We start from the raw sequence: 20,764 nt of genomic DNA on the forward strand, positions 1-20,764 counted from the left end.
CCGGTAAGAAGAAAGAACGAGGAAAGATAAAGTGTTTTTGATGTGTAGAGAGAGAGAGAGAGAAAAGATCGTACCTTTGGATGAACATTTGCTTGGGTATATATAGAGAAATAACCAAGCTGGTGCCACCTATAACGATAGGTGGCAAACCGACCCCATAGGCAGCAGGTGCCTACGTGGTCTGAAGCAGCTCTCCACGTGGCCGTTTAGAAAGGTCGTTATGGACATTTGAGCTTTCTTACTAATTAGTTGTTTATGTGTTATTATTGCATATTACCGGCTAATTAGGTATTACTACCGGTATTATCCCGTACAACTAGCCCCCCAAGTGAGGTCGTCGGTGAAACCGGCGTGCTCACTTGTCATTATAAGAAGAATCAGTACATAATGAGGTACCGATAGTATTTTGAAATTAGAAATGTAAGATTCGCCCCCTTTAGCGAGGAAAGTACCGATAGTACTTTTGTCACTTAAAAACTGATTGGGATTTTACAAAAAATTTCTGATATGCCCCTTTAGTGATCAAAGTACCGATAGTACTTTGGTCACTTAAAAACTCATTGAGATTTTACAAAAAATCTCTGATATGCCCCTTAGTGGGCAAAGTACCGATAGTACTTTGGTCACTTAAAAACTGATTGAGATTTTACAAAAAATCTCTGATATGCCCCTTTAGTGAGCAATGTACCGATAGTACTTTGGTCACTTAAAAACTGATAGAGATTTTACAAAAAATCTCTGATATGCCCCTTTAGTGAGCAATGTACCGATAGTACTTTGGTCACTTAAAAACTGATAGAGATTTTACAAAAAATCTCTGATATGCCCCTTTAGTGAGCAATGTACCGAAGGTACTTTGGTCACTTAAAAACTGATTGAGATTTTACAAAAAATCTCTGATATGCCCCTTTAGTGAGCAATGTACCGATAGTACTTTGGTCACTTAAAAACTGATTGAGATTTTACAAAAAATCTCTGATATGCCCCTTTAGTGAGCAATGTACCGATAGTACTTTGGTCATTTTGATGAAAAAATTTAAAAATTGCAAAATTTCGTGGGCGGGAAGAGTTTAAAATGAGTGGGGCACGTGTCACTCATCCTACGTTTTAGGTTGCGAAAAGGCGTTTTTCCCCAGCCGTTGGATTGCATGCACAAACTGTCACTTCAACTGCCACTGTTCATGGGGGTATTTAAGCGTCGAAAAATCAGCAATTTTCCTCATTTGCTGTTTGTTTCAAAAATTTTCTCCGACGCATTTTCTGCGAATACACTTAGGGTTTCGTCCATCGATTTGCATCATCAAGAGGAGAACGATTTCAACTGCTTGCTTGAAGATCCAAGTCTTTCAATTTTCTCACTTCAGTGCTTCTGTCCGTTCTCTCACACGAAGTTCATTTGATTCTACGAGGTAAAAAGCCCTAACTTTTGCTTATTTTGGTAATTTAGAGCGTCAGTTGCCTGTTTCGCCTTAGTGTTGTGTCTGTGGTTGTATTTGTTAAGTTTATGCCTAAATTTGTTCAAAACTCGACTTCGGGTAAGGCCGGCGAGGCTGACCCGTTTGCACCCTTGTCCCCAGCTCCGGTGACCGAAGTTGAATATTCTTGTCAGCCTTCCCGGTCTAATATTTTGGAAGACGTTGAGATCATCTCAATCTCCCCGATAAGCATTTGCCCTCAGTTGCATTCTACTTTCGAGATTATTCAATACGGGTCAAACTTAGGCAAGATAGGTCGTAAAACATCAGCAATGCCGAGAACCAAAAGAACTAGTTATCAACCTGAGGAATGTGAAAAATCTGAACACCGTGAAGGCAAAGAACCTGTGGTTGAGGGAAATTCTGATATCGGTGAGGAGCACATACAGTCTGTAGAGAGATCTCTGGAGGATATGGGTGAGGAGAGTGTAGGCAACAGTGGAAATGAAGGTGTAGGTGAGAGTGGAGATGAGGGATCCGGTGAGACCGGTAGTGGGGATGGCAGCCAGGATACCGAGGTAAGTGAGCAAAGGGTGAGAGTGAGGGAGGGTGAGGCCGCGGAAAGAAGCGATGCCGTCATAAAAGAAGAGAATTTAGACGAGGGGTATGACTCTGAAAACGACGATCCAAAATACCGAGAACCCCTTGAGCTAAAGGCCGAGTATAAGGTTGTGTCAACAAAAGTTGACCCAGAATGGCTTGCGAAGGCTACCGAGAAAGAATATTGCCGTATCGGTGCTCATTTCTTCAACCTCCCTGACGGCTACGATTTGAAATTACCCGAAGAGGGTCAAACTGCTCTTGACTGTCCTGACGGTCATATAGTTGTATATGCAAAACATCTCGAGTATGGCTTACGGTTCCCACTACATCCTTTTGTCGAGAAAATTTTTAGGGCTTGGAATGTGTGCGTGGCGCAGCTAACGCCTATTGCTATTCGTAATCTTATTTCACTGGTATGGGTAATGATATTCATGGACTTCCCTCTTACCTTGAATTTATTTCGCACTCTTAACTGGCTAAAGAGAGATAGTCAGTCACCAGGGTTTTGGTCATTGTTCACGGCTCGGGGTAAATGCACAGTTTGGCCGAAACTGACCAGTTGTAAAGGCTGGATGGAGAATTTCTATTTTTTAAGTGTTCCTGAAGAATACAAAGTTCGCAGACGTTTCTATCCTGCTCATAGCATGTTTGATACTATTAGGCGTAGAAGATTAGGTGAGATAGAGAAGTACGCTTGTAAGTTTTTTGACTGTACATATGTAAGGGCCGGTAGTAAGAATAAAGCTGTACCGGGGGTGCGGCTACCCAACTGTAATTATATCTTGGGTAACGCCCCTTTGTCTCATGTCGGTCTCTGCTGGACTGACGCATTTGGTACGGCTCTTCTCATATTAACAGCTTTGCTTTATTTTTTCGTTTTCATCGTTATTATTACTATTTTTTATGTACATCGTTACTGTCTTCTTCTGTTTTCACTGTCATATTTTATTTATGTATTTTTATTGGAAGTAACTGACTGCCCTGTCGGTATCTTGATTTTTAGTGTATTTAAGTTTCACAACCCTGCTATTCGTATTCATTTCTTGCGTGCTTGCTGTGGTGCAGGTATTGATAAGTTAGACTTCGCCAACTTGGGCTTATATCCTGACGGCAGGGTGAAGTATCAGTGCCCTCCCAATCCAAAGCACAGTTACGATACCTTACCTGTTTACTGCACACGTGCTCATAAAGGGAAGAAAAGAAGACGGCAAGACATGACTTCCAACGAGCAACGCAGGACCAGAGTTCCCCGTGCTCTTCCGGTCAGAAGAGGTGGAGCAAACGCTCAGAAAAGGTCCAGCGACCTCTCCGGCCGTGACCAGAATAAAAGACAAAAGCAGGAGGAGACCGCTAAGGATCAGCAGAAGCCGTCAGATGCCTTCAAGGATCTGAACGTTGTGAATTTGGAGGACGACGCTCCTACCGGTGTCAAGAAGTTAAATATCACTTTACGCCGACCTGCTGAGACAAGTGTGATAGCAGCGGAGAAAGTGGTTACAACTGAGAAGACGGTAGCGGCGGAAGAGTCTTCTCTCAGGGTCCGACAAACTCTGTTGTCGGGGAAGTCCGCCAGCAGCAAGAACGCGTTTATACCCGTGCTGACAGGGGATTATATCGAAATCCCCCATGTAAAGCTTCCTACCGAGGTGGCTGAGGAGTTTTTGGTTCCTAGCGGCAGTGCTGGCGAGCCGTGGCTTCCGCGTATTAACGTGAATAGGGGAGAGTCTGTTATCTGCGACGATCCCAATACCGGAGGCAGCATGGGGTGGAGAATGCTGAAAGATTTGGCCACGCCGGCGGACAGGCCTGTCGACAAGCTGATAGCTCCTTGCGGTCAGATGATGAATGATATGCTCCGGGTAAGACATAATTGCCGTCATGAACCTTGCTACTTTTGTTACTTATGTTTTGATTTTTTTCTTATTATTATTTTTTATGTTACTATATATATATTTACGTTGTTTTTTCTTCTCTTTTTTTTTTTTTTTTTTTTTTTAGACGGTTAATTCGGCTGTCGAGGTGGTACATATGTACCGTCATTACCAGCGCTGTCATGACCAAGCTGAAGCGAAATTCAAGAAGTGCGACGACGCCCGACAAGCTGCTGTTAACGAGAAGGAGAAACTCAAAGGCACCGTCAAAACTATGGAGAACAAACTGGTTGCCCTAAACACAAAGCTGACCAATCAGGAGTCTATGCATAGGAGGATTACCAGCCTCGAGCAGGAGCTGAAAGCAGAAAAAGAGGCTAAGGCAAGGTTGGAGGGATCTTTGAAAAAAGCTGAAGAGGAGAAGCCCGGTATCAGGCGCCGAGCAGTCAATCGGTTCCTACAGTCCGACCACTATCGGAATTTGCTGGTGGACCGGTATACTGGTGGGTGGGTAGCTGCTCACCGTTGTGTCTGCAAAGCCGAGAACTGGGATGCGGAGAAATGGCAGGCAGCTGAGGCTGCTTATGGTGAAGACATGCATCTCTCTCCTACCAGCTACGAAGGGGATTATTTTGACAACCCCCCTCCAATCGAAGTGCTGAAGAACCTGGATCCGCGAGATTTGCCGGAAGAAGAGTTTGCTGATGCTCTTATTGCTAGTCCTGTCAAAGAGGACATTGCTGTCGGCACCTCTGAACCTGCCCCCGAGAAGGAGCCTGGGTCAAAGAAAGATTAATGGGGCGGGCAGTCATCACCGGAATCTTGCTGGTCCTCCTTGTCTGTAATTTCCAAGGCTCACTGTTGAGCAGCTTATGTTTGTTTCTGCTTGAAAACAACAATAATTTTTTATGTTTTTAAAACTTGTATTTTGGCCGATATGACCCTTGTATTTTTTGGGTGATGGCTGTCGATTTCATATGTATGTTCTAACAATTTTTATTTCCTGTTTGAGTTAAAACATGTATCTGTAATGTTTGAACTTAGCGTCCTGCATGTTTTGACTGCGCTGTCGTTCGACTGTTTCTTTATTGAGCCCCATTTTCTGAATAATTTTACCGTTGATCTTATTTTACTGTGTGCACGTTCCTTTACTGTCTTGATTCTAATGCCGTAAGTAACACTATGCTTGTCTGCGATTTCTACAACTGCTATTTACAAGTAGATTGTAACTTGTATTATAATTGCATATTCGTTCTTTTATTTGTACGAAAAAATTGTATAACTTGCCCTCCCGTCTTTTCGACTCTTAGGCTTAGGCATATGCCCCCGAATTCCGCAATTAATTTCCGTAGAAATTGATTTCGGAATTCCTTATCCATCTGTTATTGCCGGTATTTTCGAGTATCCGCAGCCTTTATCAGGCCAAGTATTTGACAGTAGATCAGACCATCAATTTCAACTTGCCTTGAGGCGCAATAGTTATCCAACCTTCCTCCTTACTTGAATGAAAGAGACAGCTAGCTAGGCTGTTTATCAGATCATATCGAAAGTAGGGGATGGCTCTATATGTTGTAGTACTTTCTTTTATTAATTAACGGCCGTGGCCATAAATCATCAAAACAAATTACAAGCGGGGGGTTGGTTACAAAAATATTAAATCATGACTACATGCCATGCCGGTACCTAACATAAGAAGCAAATGCACAAACTAAACGTAATATTTCTTAAGGACATTTGTATTCCAAACATTCTTTAACGGTACTCCCTCTAGAGTCATTAGCCGATATGATCCTTGCCGAACCGTTTCATACACCTGATAGGGGCCTTCCCAATTTGCTGTGAGTTTGCCTTCTGCATTCCCTCTACCCGTTGCTGCCGTTCGACGAAGGACCAAATCCCCATCTTCCAGAGGCCGATAATTAACTCTCTTGTTATACGCTTGACTCATACGATTCTTATATGCCGCTGACTTAATGGCCGCCGTAAGCCGAGTTTCAGGTAAGAAGTCTAACTGTTGTCGTAGAAGCAAGTCGTTTTGATCCTCACAAAAATGCTGAACACGAAATGTAGGGAGTCCTACTTCAGCCGGAACGACAGCTTCAGAACCGAAAGCAAGGTTGAATGGCGATTCTCCGGTGGTTTCCCTTGTTGTCGTTCTATTCGCCCATAATATTTCCGGAATCAGATCGGCCCACAAGCCCTTTGCATCTTCCACTTTCTTTTTTAGTGCCGTTAATATTTGCTTGTTTGCGGCTTCCGCTTGCCCATTTGACTGAGGATGGCAGACAGCCGCATATGCAAATTTCACCTTGTATATGCCAAGGAAGTTCTTAACCGGACTGCAATCAAATTGGGAGCCGTGATCAAATACCATGGAGGACCGGTAGACCAAATCGGGTGAATATACCCTTCCATATGAACTTCTTAACTTCACCAGCTGTTATCTTTGCTACCGGTTCTGCTTCTATCCACTTAGTGAAGTAGTCGATCCCTACTATTAGGAATCTTCTGCTCCCTGTTGCCGACGTGAAAGGTCCGATAATGTCCATTCCCCATTGTGCAAACGGTATTGGATTTAAAATTGGCGTCAGGTCGTTTGGCGGATGATTTATTGCTGGCCCAAATTTTTGACATTTGTCGCACCTTTTCGCGTATGCTAAGGTATCGGCATTCATTGTTGGCCAATAATACCCTCTTTTCATCGCTTCCAAGGACATTGACCGCCCTCCAGCATGATTTCCGCAATCTCCTTCATGGATTTCTTCTACCAGCCTAGCTGACTCATAGGCCGATATACATCTTCGCAACGGTAACGAGAACCCCCTTTTATACAACATTCCTTTGAACATGACAAACCAGACACTGTCCTTCCTTATTTTCTGGGCTTCTAATTTGTTCGCCGGTAAGACGCTGTGCACCTTGTAGGCCAGTACGCCATCATACCATTCTTTGTCGTTAACCACGCAATTCACTTGTTTTGGAGTGTTGTCGGGGTCAATGCTTTTATTTTCCAGAAGCTCCACCATCACAGTACGTTCTAGATCATTGAAGCTTGAACTTGCCAATTTTGCCAAGGCGTCTGCCTGTGTGTTTTGCGCTCTCGGCACCAGTTGTATTTCGAATGATTCCAAGTTAGCCGTTACCGCTTTCAACTTTGCCAAGTAAGCCACCATTGTTTGTTCCTTGGCCTCATAAGTGCCGTCAAATTGACTTGCCACCAATTGTGAGTCTGTCGTGAGCTCTATCCGCCTTGCCTCGGCTGCAACACATAATTGCACCCCCGCAAGTGCTGCTTCGTATTCAGCTTCATTATTAGAGGCTTTAAACTTGAATTTGATGGCGTATTCAAATATGTCACCTTGCGGTGATGTCATGACAATACCGGCGCCGGAGCCTGTTGATGCTGAGGAGCCGTCAACGGAAACTTTCCACAATCCGTTGATTTCTTCTTCTTCTGTGTAAGATGCTTCCACAATGAAGTCAGACAGAGCCTGAGCCTTTATCGACACTCGTGGCTTGTAAATTATAGCATATTCCGACAACTCTACCGCCCATTTAAGCAACCTTCCTGACGTCTCCATCTTCTGTAGGGACTTCTCTAACGGCTGGTTTGTTAATACTTCAATGGTATGCGCATCAAAATACGGCCTAAGTTTTCTTGCTGCTGTTACCACTGCATATGCAATCTTCTCTATCAGAGGGTATCTTCTCTCAGCCGCGTTCAAAACGTGGCTCACAAAATAAATCGGCAGTTGAGCCCTCTTTCGCTCCACTATCAGCACCGCTGCAACCGTTTTCGGAGATGCCGAGATGTACAACTGCAGGCTCTCTCCCTGTTCCGGCCGTGCTATGGTCGGGAGAGACCTTAGATGGCTTTTGACCACCTCTAATGCCTTTGCTTGCTCCTCTCCCCAGATGAATGTTTTGTTTTGCCGGAGGACTACAAAGAACGGTAAGGCCTTATCAGCTGATTTGCTAATAAACCTTGTCAGCGCCGCCATGCGGCCAATAAGCTTTTGTATATCTTTTATCGATTTGGGTTGTGGTAGGCTAAGTATAGCTTCTACTTTGTCGGGATTTGCATCTATCCCCCTCTCACTAACCATAAACCCCAAGAACTTCCCCGAACGAACCCCAAAGACGCACTTTTCCGGATTGAGCTTCATTCGGTATTGACGCAAAGTTTCAAATGTCTCCCTTAAATCTGCTACGTGATCCATGGCCAACCGGCTTTTTACGATGGAGTCATCAACGTATACTTCCACATTTCTCCCTTTTTGTTTTGCGAAGACTTTGTCTACCAGTTTCTGATATGTTGCCCCGGCGTTTCGTAATCCAAACGGCATTGCCTTGTAACAAAATACTCCGGCATCAGTGATAAACGCCGCTTTCGTTCTGTCTGGTGCATACAGGCTGACCTGATGGTATCCCGAGAAAGTATCCATGAAACTGAGCAGAGCATGGCCGGAAGTGGAATCTACCAGCCTATCTATTCGGGGCAGTGGATAGCAATCCTTTGGGCAGGCTTTATTCAGGTCAGTAAAGTCCACGCACATCCTCCATTTTCCTGACGGCTTCCTCACCATGACGACATTTGCTAGCCATTCGGGGTATGTACAAGGCTCAATAAACCCTGCCGCTAGCAACTTATTTACCTCTGCTTGTATTGCTTCTATCTTTTCTGTCGAGAAGTTTCGTTTTTTCTGCCTAACCGGTCTGGCCTTTCTATCCACATTCAGCTTGTGCACTATGACGTCTGGGTGAATCCCTGGCATTTCATCTGCCGAGAAAGCAAATACGTCGGCATTCTCCCGTAAAAGTTCTACCAGGTGACAACGGGTATCAACATCCATGTCCGACCCTACTCGCACAGTCCTTCCCGATACCCCAGGTTGTAATTCAATTTCTACCGTCTCCCCTCCCGGCGAAGGGCGGGGAACTGCTGCCGGGCGTGTATCGAAATTCTCCATTGCTAAGTCGTGTGTAGATATAGCTCGCCCCCTTTTCTGCGTTTCCTGATTAACCTGGGGCTGTCGGTTGGGCTGCTTTAGAGCTGTTACATAGCACTCTCTGGCCATTGTCTGACCTCCCCTAACGCGCTCTGTCTTCCCCAAATTTGAAACGTATACCATTGTCAAATGATATGTCGAAACGACCCCTTGCACATCATGGATCAGGGGTCTACCGACAATGGCGTTGTATGCCGATGGCACATCAACTACTAAAAACTCCGTCATAACATCCCTGGCCGCCATGCCCTCGCCAATCCGAACTTGCAACGCTATACTTCCTTCCGGCCTAACTGTAGAACCGTTGAAACCGATAACCGGATATGATACCGGGGTGAGGTACTTCCGGCCTATTCTCATTGCATCAAATGCTTCTGCGAACAGGATGTTAGCGGAGCTTCCTCCATCGACCAGCACGCGTTTGATGTTGGCTCCATTGACCGTCAGAATTAGAACCAACGGATCATCGTGAGGAAAAACCAAACCCTTGGCGTCTGCCTCTGAAAAGGACACTGACGGCATGGACGCAGGCCTTGGGCGTTCGTCTATACCTAGTGCATTTACTGTGTGTCGGTGCTCAGACAAACTCTTTTTCGCCCCGCTAACCGATCCCCCATGTACCGGACCACCGGTAATAACCTCTATGGTGATTTTGTGATTGGGCACGCCATTCCCCTGACGGTGTTCCCCGTTATTGTTTCGCCGGTAGGTGTCATCTTGCATGGACGAGTCACCCTGTCTTCGATACTCATTTGGTCTGGGTTGCAGGGCTGGTTGCCGGCTTGACCCTGCTTGTGCCCGGTACTGAGACAGGTGGCCCTTTCGAATAAGGTCTTCTATGTTCTCCTTCAACTGAGTGCATTCCTCCGTATAATGGCCGATATCTCTATGGAACATGCAATACTTTTTTGTGTCCCGACCTTTGGTTATCATTGGTGCCGGTCGCGTCCATTCTTCTCGGTGTTGATTTATCGAATATATCGCGGCCCTAGGTGTGTTCAATTGCGTGTAACTGTTGTACCGGCCAAGACCTCTGGGTGGCCTGGCGGCTCTTGGTGGGCCTGATTGCTGCTGTAATCTGTTCGTTCCGCCGATGTAAGCGTGAGGCGCAACGCCGTCGTTCTGCCTTCGAGAGGGTTCTGATGCCGCTATTTGGCTACTGGTTTTCAACAACTCCTCGCTTTTTATGTATTCATAGGCCTTGCCAAAAGCCACGCCTAAATTTGGAAACGACTTTCTCGCCATATATTTTTTGAAATCACTATCCCATAGACCATTCATTAAGGCCATTACAGCTATTTCTTGCTGTAATTTCGGTATCGTATTAGCCTCACTGTTGAATCTCCTTATGAAATCCCTAAGGGACTCGTCCCTTCTTTGCCTGACCGACATAAGCTCTCCAGAAGTTCTTTGCCTTGCGCTATTGCTAATGTATTGACCGGTAAACAATTCAACCAAAGTATCGAAGCAATCTATAGATTCATTCTCTAAATTGGAAAACCAATCCGAGGCTGGGCCCGTGAGCGTTGTCGGAAACACCTTGCACCACACCGCATCGGTGTCGGTATAAAGTAACATATGGCTTTCAAACGCTGCTACATATCGCCCGGGATCTCCTTTCCCATCAAAGGTACATGCCGGCATTTTTATCCTTTCCATTTGTTGATCCAGTACCTCCTGGGTGAAGGGTGATACTCTCGGCCTGACTATAGTCCTGGTTCCACGCCTTAGCGGCCCGCTATTGACCTCTTGCTGTCGGGACCCTGAATCTCCTATCGGCGCCCCATGAGTTGGTTGGCGGTCACTGGGGATAATTATTCCTTGATTTTGGGGCTGTGGCGGCGGTTGATCGTCCGCCTGGTTGAACTGGCTTGCCAGATTCACAATCACAGGAATGGCCGGTGTATTATTTCGCCCCCTGTTGGCTGCAGCTTCAGCCTCCTTCCTTTTTCGGGACATCGCCTTCATTACCCTTGCCGTTACCTCTAACTCCTCTGGGGTAAATTCCTCCATGGGGTCCAACATTCGTGCGGGGCTCCGTTCTGGTGTTACCGGTGTGTTCACAGTATTCCTGTGAAGAAGATGAGTTTCATCCTCCACTTCAATCTCGGGTATTGCATTGACGGTCTTGTTTGCATTGACATTCAAAGTGCTGCTATCATACTGACGGTTTTCGGTTTCTGCTGGCGGTGTTATGCGTTCCTGATTTTCTTCCATGACTGGCGAAGGTTATTTGGACGATAGAAGTTATTACTACCCCCTCCTTCTAGCGCCAACTGTTCCGGGTACTTCCGGCACAGATAATCTTCGTGGGTTGGTAAAGGTTTATCGTCCAATTATGCACCTGCACAGTCAACACAGATAAGCTAACCCGGGGGTTATCCGGGAATAACCTCTCCGATGCTAAAGTCAGCAATCCGGTAAGAAGAAAGAACGAGGAAAGAGAAAGTGTTTTTGATGTGTAGAGAGAGAGAGAGAGAAAAGATCGTACCTTTGGATGAACATTTGCTTGGGTATATATAGAGAAATAACCAAGCTGGTGCCACCTATAACGATAGGTGGCAAACCGACCCCATAGGCAGCAGGTGCCTACGTGGTCTGAAGCAGCTCTCCACGTGGCCGTTTAGAAAGGCCGTTATGGACATTTGAGCTTTCTTACTAATTAGTTGTTTCTGTGTTATTATTGCATATTACCGGCTAATTAGGTATTACTACCGGTATTATCCCGTACATGAACTTATATGAATTATGATGCCACATTGTACTTAATCGCGGTCCAATGCTATAGTACTAGACAAATGCATAGTCTGATGAGGAGTCCTTTGTTACGGAGTCTCTAATTGTTTAACTAAGCTGTTACAAATCAGAGTAATCATGAGACAAATTAAGATGAACTAAGTTAGCACGTATTGAGCAAGTTTATTATTATAGTTACTAAAAGTACAGTACAAAAATTTTAACACGTTTTGTATATTATCTATCAAGGAAAATACATTTCATACGGAGCAAATATACAAATTCACACTTTATATTTGATCACCTAGATTGTGTGAATTCAAACATACAGAGATTGTACGACAAACTTTTATTCACGATCTAACTTCTATGTCTCCTTATGAAACTTACATCTTACCTTACACGGCAAACCTTGTTCTTAGTTAGTTAAGGTCTCAAAGAGTATATTTACACATTACACCCGAACTAATAGTATTTTTTTTTTTTTTTTTTCTGGGAGCTAGTAGTATAATTTGGTTTTACTCACTTTTGTATGACATCAACCAAACTAACTAATTAAACTCTCACGTTTAGTCGTACACTCAATTACGCCTAGAGTGGACCATAACATTAAGGGGATTTGCCATTTCACATGACAACTTCATGACTTCATTAAGAGTAACAGGATTTTGATCACATTGTGTCCACACAAACTCATGAAGCAAAGTCCCAACCCAATAAGTAACGGTAGTTAACCCGAGCGCCTTCCCGGGGCAAGACCGCCTCCCGGACCCAAAAGGAGCAAGCCTAAGATCTGATCCCAACACCGAGAAATCATCCATTTTATCCATAAACCTCTCAGGGTAAAACCTAAGCGGGTCAGCCCATATGTCGGGGTCTCGGGCTATGGCCCACATGTTAACCATAGCAGTTGTACCTTCTGGGATATGATACCCGTCAAGGGTTGTATCAGTTATTGCTAAACGGGCCCACGATAGAAGTGGGCCGGGTGGGTGTAATCTCAGAACTTCTTTGATCATGGCCTGTAAGTAGCCCAATGAAGGAATATCAGATTCCATCAACGGTCTAGATTTGCCAATGACTTTGTCTAATTCAATCTGGACCTTTGATTGGATATCAGGGTGAAGGACCATTCTTGCTAGTATCCACTCTATTAAAACTGCTACTGTATCAGTTCCTCTGAATATCATCTCCTGCCATTCGTAAACAAGTTCGTTCAAAATTACGATACATAAAAAATATTTCCAAGACATAATTTATCGATGATTTGATATCACATATGAAGTATTATAGAGTACGGAGTAATATTTTGTGTCATTTGTTTTATTATCATTGTGAACTTTGATGTGGAAAAATTTTCGCCCTAGAAAAAAGGTGGTCTAAAGCTTTATGTGTTACTGTCACATATATCAATAATCATTACATCAATTATCAATAATGATATTCAACTTATTAATTATTAGTGCTACTAAAAGAGTTTGTTTAGCTTATCCTAATTTTTTTAGTACCAACATCAAAACTATTCTATCAATACGCAACCTTTTATGAGTCAATCTAGCGCGGATTAGCTGGTTAGACATTATGAGAGTGGGGAAGGAAGCTTGTTCTAAATAGAGATAGATCGAAGTAGTGTTACTATATGAAGAATGTTTATTCTCAATGTAAACGTCATTATACATGATAATAGCTACAAAAATGTTACTGTTAGATTTGTTTATTTGGTAGCACATCTCTATTCTTGCATTATTATAAGGAGATCGGATTTGTTGTCCCCACATCCAAAAAAAGAAAAATACCACCAACAATTTTATTTATTCATTTTAAGACAAAAATAGTGTTTGATTTAAAATAAGATGATCGACCCTCAAATTGCATATACTATAATTATGAAATATCATTGGTTGCAACTGTCGTGATTGCTTCATTCATGTATGCCTAGGGTATATTATGTTGAGATAAGCCCCTATTTTATGTTCTTAACAAAATTCAAGTGGCACAACTTTACTATTAAATTAAATATAATTTTCGTGTACTCGACTACTCGTGTTGATAGTATAATTTAAATTAATAATTATAACAAATTACGAGTATAGAAGTATAAAAAAATACTTACCCAAAGAACAGCCACCATATCAGAATCTGACAATTTATCAGGTCCATTTAAGGACAGTAAAACATCAACAAAATCATGGCTTCTATTCTCGTCACCTGTCTCATGCTTATGGTCCCGAACCCGGTGCTCGGAAATAATCCGGTTAACAAACCGATTAACCCGAGGAACAAGCTGAGAACATCTCTCACGGATCCTTTGAAGATCAAAGGAACCAAGCCAAGAAAGATGGTCAGACAAGTTGAGCTTCCCTAGCAAGTCATACCCTTCTTGTACGAGCTGACTAAGTTCTTCTGCCTCGCTATTAAGCGAGGCAGTGGACAACTCGTACCGCCTTCCGAACACTGATTCCATCATGTTGGCCAGAGATGCGAGCTTCAGCATTTCCCTGACAGAAAATGCTGATGCTGCTGTATTTTTACCAACATTATTATTAATCATGTTCACCATTTGTGAGGCGATTTCAGCTCTTTGTCTTACGCCGAGGTTAATCTGTTTCGGACAGAACATATGGGTGGCAGCAATCCTCCGTAACGTTCTCCAGTAAACACCGTACGGGGCGAACCCCATCGCACGTTTAAACATCAAGCTGTAAGCAGACTCCTTGATCGGACGGTCAGCAAACACAGAATTACATAGGATATCTTTAGCTACGTCAGGATTGCATGTGATCACGACACGTGTGTCGCCCATACTAAAGGCCATAAGCCTCCTAGCTCCTAGGAGGTTAGCCATGGAAGTTAACTTATGGTGGGCTAAGCCCACCATTAAGTCCATGCTTCCTATGATGGGATAACCCCGGGGTCCGGGGGGTAGTACCGGGGTGTTTCGTGGGGTGAATTTGTGACGGTATTTACCCCAAGCCGGACCCCCGGGTTCAACCCAGTGGAATAAAACCATGATTAATGAAGCTAAGCATAAGAGGGTGAAAAGGAAAAGGATAGTTTGTGGTGAAAAGGCGGTGCATTTGGAAGCGAGGGCTATTAACCATAAACTCTCAGTTTGGGATTCCATGGAAAAGAGGGGTTAAGGTGTTGTGTTTATTAGAGAGCTGAGTAGTGTATGTGTTGAGTATTTTGTGCTGCTTTCTATTTATGGTTTAGTTCAAAGGTAAGGACTAAGGAGGAGGGTTTATATAGAGAGGATTGGCAGGCAATTAACATTGATAAATGATAGCTGTAAAATGACACTTGTATTTTGCTTTTAGTTTTATTACAAAAATTATGATGTTACAAGTTTCCTTGTGTTAATATAATACTTCGTAAACAATAACTAGTACTTGTAAAACGTTAAAGGTATATGTCTTTATATTAAGGTAACAACGCATATATGTAGTATATAATGTGTGTGAGTTAAGATAAGTTGCTTGTTCTTAAGAGTGAGAGGAATTTGGCCAAGTTATAAATTTAGTGTGTTACTCCACTCTATCACTCATTGATTTTAGGATGAAATCTTATTACGTTTGGTGATAAAATCTTATTTGACGTAAACTTGTTAGTTTTAACATTTTTGGTACCATATACTGTAAAAAAATAATAATAAATTACAGAAAATCAAAATCGTCGAAAATGTTCTGAGTAAAAGATAAAAGGTTTTTCACGTTCAAAATATAATTAAGACACTATTAAAAAAAAAAGAAGAAGAAGAAGAAGAAGAAAAAGTTATTCCTTATGGATATAGCTTAATTATCTTAGCTTGATCCGTCAAATTGTACTATGATTGTGACTTTGATTTGTCAAAAATTAAAATGACCATTTTCTTCACATAGTTGATGATTTTAAATAGATGCTACCCTATAAATCATACTAGTAGTACATAATTAACGTAAAGTCAAGAAAAACATAAGCAACAAAAAAGAAGAAACAAATGTAAATAACGTAAGCAACTAAGAAACGGGTTAGTTGTTGATACTCATAAATAATAAAAAGTACTTGTTAGGCCATAAAAAGTACGAGTCAAGTTGAAGTAATTAGTTACTCTATGTAGTTGAAGTTGTGTATTGTGATAGAGAATAAATTAGAGAAATCGTATAACGGTAAGTTAGTTTATTTTAGAGAAGGTGTTCTAAGCGCCGCCATTGACAATAGTAAGATCGACATACGGAAAGTGATTAGCTAAATTTGCGTTGATATGAATGTCATGCAATATGCATGCAAAGGTTCATTAATCTTATTATAATTATTTTATGTTACCTTAATTAACCATTAAGGTCATGTAACACATATGAAGCTGTTAGTTTTGCTGTTTCCCCGCAACTTTCATAGACTACCTTCATTTCCATTTACATTTACTGACGTAATATCTAAAAGTCAAACCAGCTAACCAGCCTAAGAAAGTAAGAAGGTCATAATATCCCAATAAAACAATATGAAAATATTTTAAAACCTTTAAAAACGCGGGTTTTTGCTTCAAATGCACCTTGTAATTAGCTAACCATACATCTAGCTGCTCAATTAGCCTTCCTTTAACAATGTCCTATCGTATAGTAACCTCTTACTCTTTGCGAACAAAAGAGATTTGCATCTTCATATCACGTGTATACAATGGAGAGCTAGGAGGAGTCTCGTCCACCAACATACTCAATACTACCTACTTACGTAGTATAAAGTTATAATCCTTCATTCTTTTGGGATAGATACATAGGGTGGTTTTTTAAAAGACTTAATTATTGTATTACTTTTTCTCATTTTAATTAATTGGAGATCTCCAAATAAAAAGCTGATTATTTAACTTTTCTAGATATTAGATTTTATTAGAACATGAAATCAACTTAGAATTTTGTTTGACTTGGTCCTTTGTGATGGTGAGCCATTGTGATAATAATCTTACAATTTAAATCTCATCCAGCTTCCTTTTCAAAGTGAATATATATCTAGTCTTACCTTGTGTATGTGTTCCCCAAATCGTGTTACTCTTTTTAGTTATGGAGAACATCAAGTGCAATTGAAAGTTATCAAAGATGATCACTGAAAATCATATGTAAAAGTATATATGTACCATTTTATGAAAGAGGCCAAGATCGAACTAGAATATATACGATACAATCGATTCTGCACTATAAAAACTACTAGATGAATCATTGCTATGTTGAAGCTATAACCTTGGTATAACAGAATGATTATGGCTTTCTAGACTTATTGGCAATATTATTGCTAAAGCCACCATTATTAACACAGAAGGTGACCTAACCTTATTGATTCGTCTCCGTCGCACTACCCCCATTCATCAATTACACTTTAGTCTAAATTTTAACCTAAAGTTGGACACATAATTTTAAATTTCATTATATTTCATTGACTACACTACCGCACTAACTTCTAACTACTTGATCGAGTAACTACAACTAGTACAGTACAACTTCCCTTTACTTTTTCTTTCTACCTGCAAATTAAAAAGTGCAAATAAAAATAGCCTAATGTTGTAAGTCCAGCACACATAATATGTTTGGAAATATGATTATATGAAAATGACTATATATGTTCGTTGCTATCGCTTGTTCATCGTGTGGTGGTCAATCCAAATTTTCTTGTGCTCTGATTCTATTCTTAACTATTGATTATCACTTGTACATTTAGTGGTCAATGGAGAAATCAAGTCAATGGACACGTTTGTTGAATATTATTGATCTATATTAACGTGGTCGTTGTAGGCTCGCTTGTAGCTTGGCATCCCATAATTCGATTTGATCTGGCCTGAAAATTAATTACATTTTTGAGCAAAATTTGTGGTGGATATTTCATCTGTCCCTTTAAATTTGCTTTGAATTCTGTTTTAAGTGTCTCTTTTAGGTTTGTCCTATTCTATATATGATCACAATGATCTATCACTTTATACGTAAACACGACATTCTCAACAGTTGATACCATCACTATTTTTTTCTCTTATCAACACAACATAACACCACAAAATAGAAAATTTAAAAGTTAATGTTAGAATATGTTTTAAATTAGTTAACCTCCTTTTTGAACGGCTACACTAGTTTAGGGGCCTATATATACCATTTTAGATTTTGGGCAGGGTTTAGCCTAGCCGCTATTCTTTTGTCAATATCAACAAAAACTCACATCTCGTTCGTTCATAATAAACTAACTAATCGTTAGTGAACCACATAAAATATGTGTTGTTGTTTATTCGTTGATTTCTATAATCGTTCTTGCGTTTGTTACATCTATTATAAATATGCAAACATGAATAACTAGTTTAATATAAAAATTTGACAATTTAACATTACCTATATTTGAATATTTTTATTTTTTGATTGTCCATAGTATTTTTTTTTTTTTTTTTTTGTACAATTACAATCAATATATATTATTTTAATAGTAATTACATACTAATTAGTAGCTAAACTTGATAAGAATTAAAAGCTTGACTGCCCTTTATAATTAACGAAGGGACTTAGGGGCACCCATACTTTTTATGAATGTTTCAAAATTAATTTAGGGAGTTGAAGTAATATTTTATATTTCCCATTATACATGCCATTAGCCTACTAGCCTTAATTAAATTACAAAGATGTATGAAGAGTTGACTCCAAGTCTCCAACTTGCACTTGTTTCAAAATTTGATACAACATATAATGACTTTGATTAAAACCTAGGTTTCCTCGTATTTGCCTCTCGGTCGATCGATGGGTGACCGTTATTTTTCGGTTTTTATTATCTGGTTATTAGCAAGTTGTTTGGTTTGACTCATTATGATTAGGCTTAGCTTAGCGTTTTCTTTTCCCCTTTAGCTATGAAAAGGGACGATGTTTTAGTATAATAGAATCCAATATGAACTATGAACCTCACCAAAGGGCAAATGGCCAGCTTCAATCTACCGTTATCTTTTTATTTAAGAGAATTAAGGAATTACCTTAGCCACCAAAAAGGTGTCTAGCTATATTCATACAATGCACACACATAAGTAGTTGTGAGTGCGTGGGTGCACATGCGTGTGGATGTACCAATGAGGTCCTGAATTAGTTGTTAAGATTAAGGGTCTGCACATGAAATGCCACAAATTTCTATTCCCCACCTTCATCTATAAACTATAATATGTATTGCTAATTGTAATTTGTTCTGATAAAAATAAAAGTGTACGTGTATAAGCATACCCGTGTGCATAGTGTTACAAATATATTGTTATCTTGTATTATCTACACGACAAACTCATGCGATCATGTATTATCTTCTAATATTGAATATTGCATTGTGATCACGTTTGTATGTAGTCAAATCTCTCTTTGACAAGGATTGGTGGCCTGGTGCTTGTTACTCGTGAAATTAATCTAAAACTCATATTGAAGTGTAACCATTGTAAACAATACAGGTAATGTCCCACATTGATAAAAAGATATATGGAAGAACTAAACACTTTGTAGTAAAAAGCTATTTTTCCTGTTGTCCTTGAACTTATGAAGTGGACTATCTCATTCAAAGTGTGATAAAGTCATCAACTAAAATACTGAGTTTTACTTATTTTCACATTTCTCTTGGCAAACAAGTGGGATTTTTAATTGGTGGGATTGTGGGAATATCTTAGTGCTCATTGCATTATGATTCGTTATTGTAGGAGATACTAATCTATTTTTTGTATTAAAACAAGTGAATCTGATTTAGAAATTTAGAAATATAGCATATTGCTCTAGTTGTATGATAGAATAACATAAAAGAAGAAGAGGCTGATTGGGAAATAAACCTCGTCTAGCTATACTCTAATAATCGACTAATTTTTCTTGCTTGGAGCTAAAAGTTTTCAACAACAAAGGATCAGTCAAAGTCGTCGTTTGAAGAAATAATTATACGAGTTCTCTTTTTGTACGAAAAGATTGATGATGCTAAATTGCTAATAAAGACAATGACTGCCAATTATCTATATGCCAAGTTGAAAGCAATGCTACCAACTATAAAATCTTCCTAGTTTATTTTTATGTAGCAATGTTATAATATATACCAAATCAAATGTATGTTTGATGCTAAATTGCTAATTAAAACTCAATTCTAGGAGAGTTGCACATTTTGGTCGACGACATCAAATGTTGTCTAATTAAGTCTTGTAACATCATTGATTGCCACACGATTTTATAGAGAATTTGATAGAGTTGCGATGAACCTTAGCTAATTAAGCTAGCTTCTTCACGTACAACTTTGACTCGTCAAATTTTATATCAATATAGAGATCAACTTATTATTAGATTAACATAAAATCTTAATTTGATGAATGATTATATTATATTTTTATTTTTCAAAGTAAACTAGGATAACATAGGATCAATATAGGCCTACTGTTTCCTAGCTCCTTAAATTCTGAAAATTAATAAGTCTATTCAAGGAAAGATTAAATCGTATTAAAGAAGTAAGCCATATATCCGATACAGGTCAAGTTGCTAAAAGAACAAATCAGATCGAATTCTGTTATGAGACTAAAATAAATTACATCTTCTTGCTAATCAATGAGATTCTTTGACTAATAATCAAGCTTTTTCTCAAATGCATTTGAGGTTTTTTTTATAATAAATTATGTTAGTTGATCTTTGGGTTTGAGAGAAGCTTTTTATATCTTCTATTGCAAATATCCTTAGGAATTTAGTATAATATATACATATATATATTTTGATAGATCAACTTGATCCAATTTAATTACTGTATATTCGAGGATTAATGATTAACACGTATAGGCTTTAATAGGATTATATATAGGGCTTGTAACAATTATGAACCTATAATTATCAATTTATCATATGAGAAGACGACCTTGTATCCTAAATTACTAGGTAATAGGTATGTTAATTCCACTTATTTAAAATACAGCTTGGCATAGGATAGGATTTGCGTGAGGATAATTGGTCAATGAGGCACACAACTAGCTAGTAATCAATGTAATCGAAGGCCTTTAATTTGCTTGGTCCCTTGCATGCTAGCTAGCTATTCTGCTAGAAGCTAGCTAGAGTATACAATCAAAATCATTAGGTGCATATATACTTAGAAAAATTGACAAGAATAATCCCAACTTTGCCTCATTCGCTCAAAATAATCC

General features: G+C 40.1%; 1 protein-coding gene across 1 annotated transcript; it reads right to left on the reverse strand.

Moving 5' to 3' along the window:
- Positions 1-11,824: 11,824 nt before the first annotated feature.
- LOC145569267 (cytochrome P450 78A9-like) lies at positions 11,825-14,830 on the reverse strand. The gene is made up of 2 exons (XM_081628629.1): positions 13,748-14,830; positions 11,825-12,827 (listed from the first exon to the last, which is right to left on the reverse strand). Exons 1-2 carry the CDS (start codon positions 14,756-14,758, stop codon positions 12,216-12,218), a joined length of 1,623 nt encoding a protein of 540 aa, XP_081484755.1. The 5' UTR covers positions 14,759-14,830; the 3' UTR covers positions 11,825-12,215.
- Positions 14,831-20,764: the final 5,934 nt, after the last annotated feature.

The sequence above is a fragment of the Chenopodium album genome, chromosome 11, assembly GCF_948465745.1.
Source record: "Chenopodium album chromosome 11, dcCheAlbu1.1, whole genome shotgun sequence".
NCBI lineage: Eukaryota > Viridiplantae > Streptophyta > Magnoliopsida > Caryophyllales > Amaranthaceae > Chenopodium > Chenopodium album.

What these genes read in the sequence shown, in the direction of transcription:
- LOC145569267 (XM_081628629.1), bottom strand. Translation starts at nt 14,758, where the DNA reads ATGGAATCCCAAACTGAGAGTTTATGGTTAATAGCCCTCGCTTCCAAA. An exon ending in ATATGGTGGCTGTTCTTTGG is followed by an intron (nt 12,828 to 13,747) that starts GTAAGTATTTTT and finishes TACGAATGGCAG; the next exon opens with GAGATGATATTCAGAGGAAC.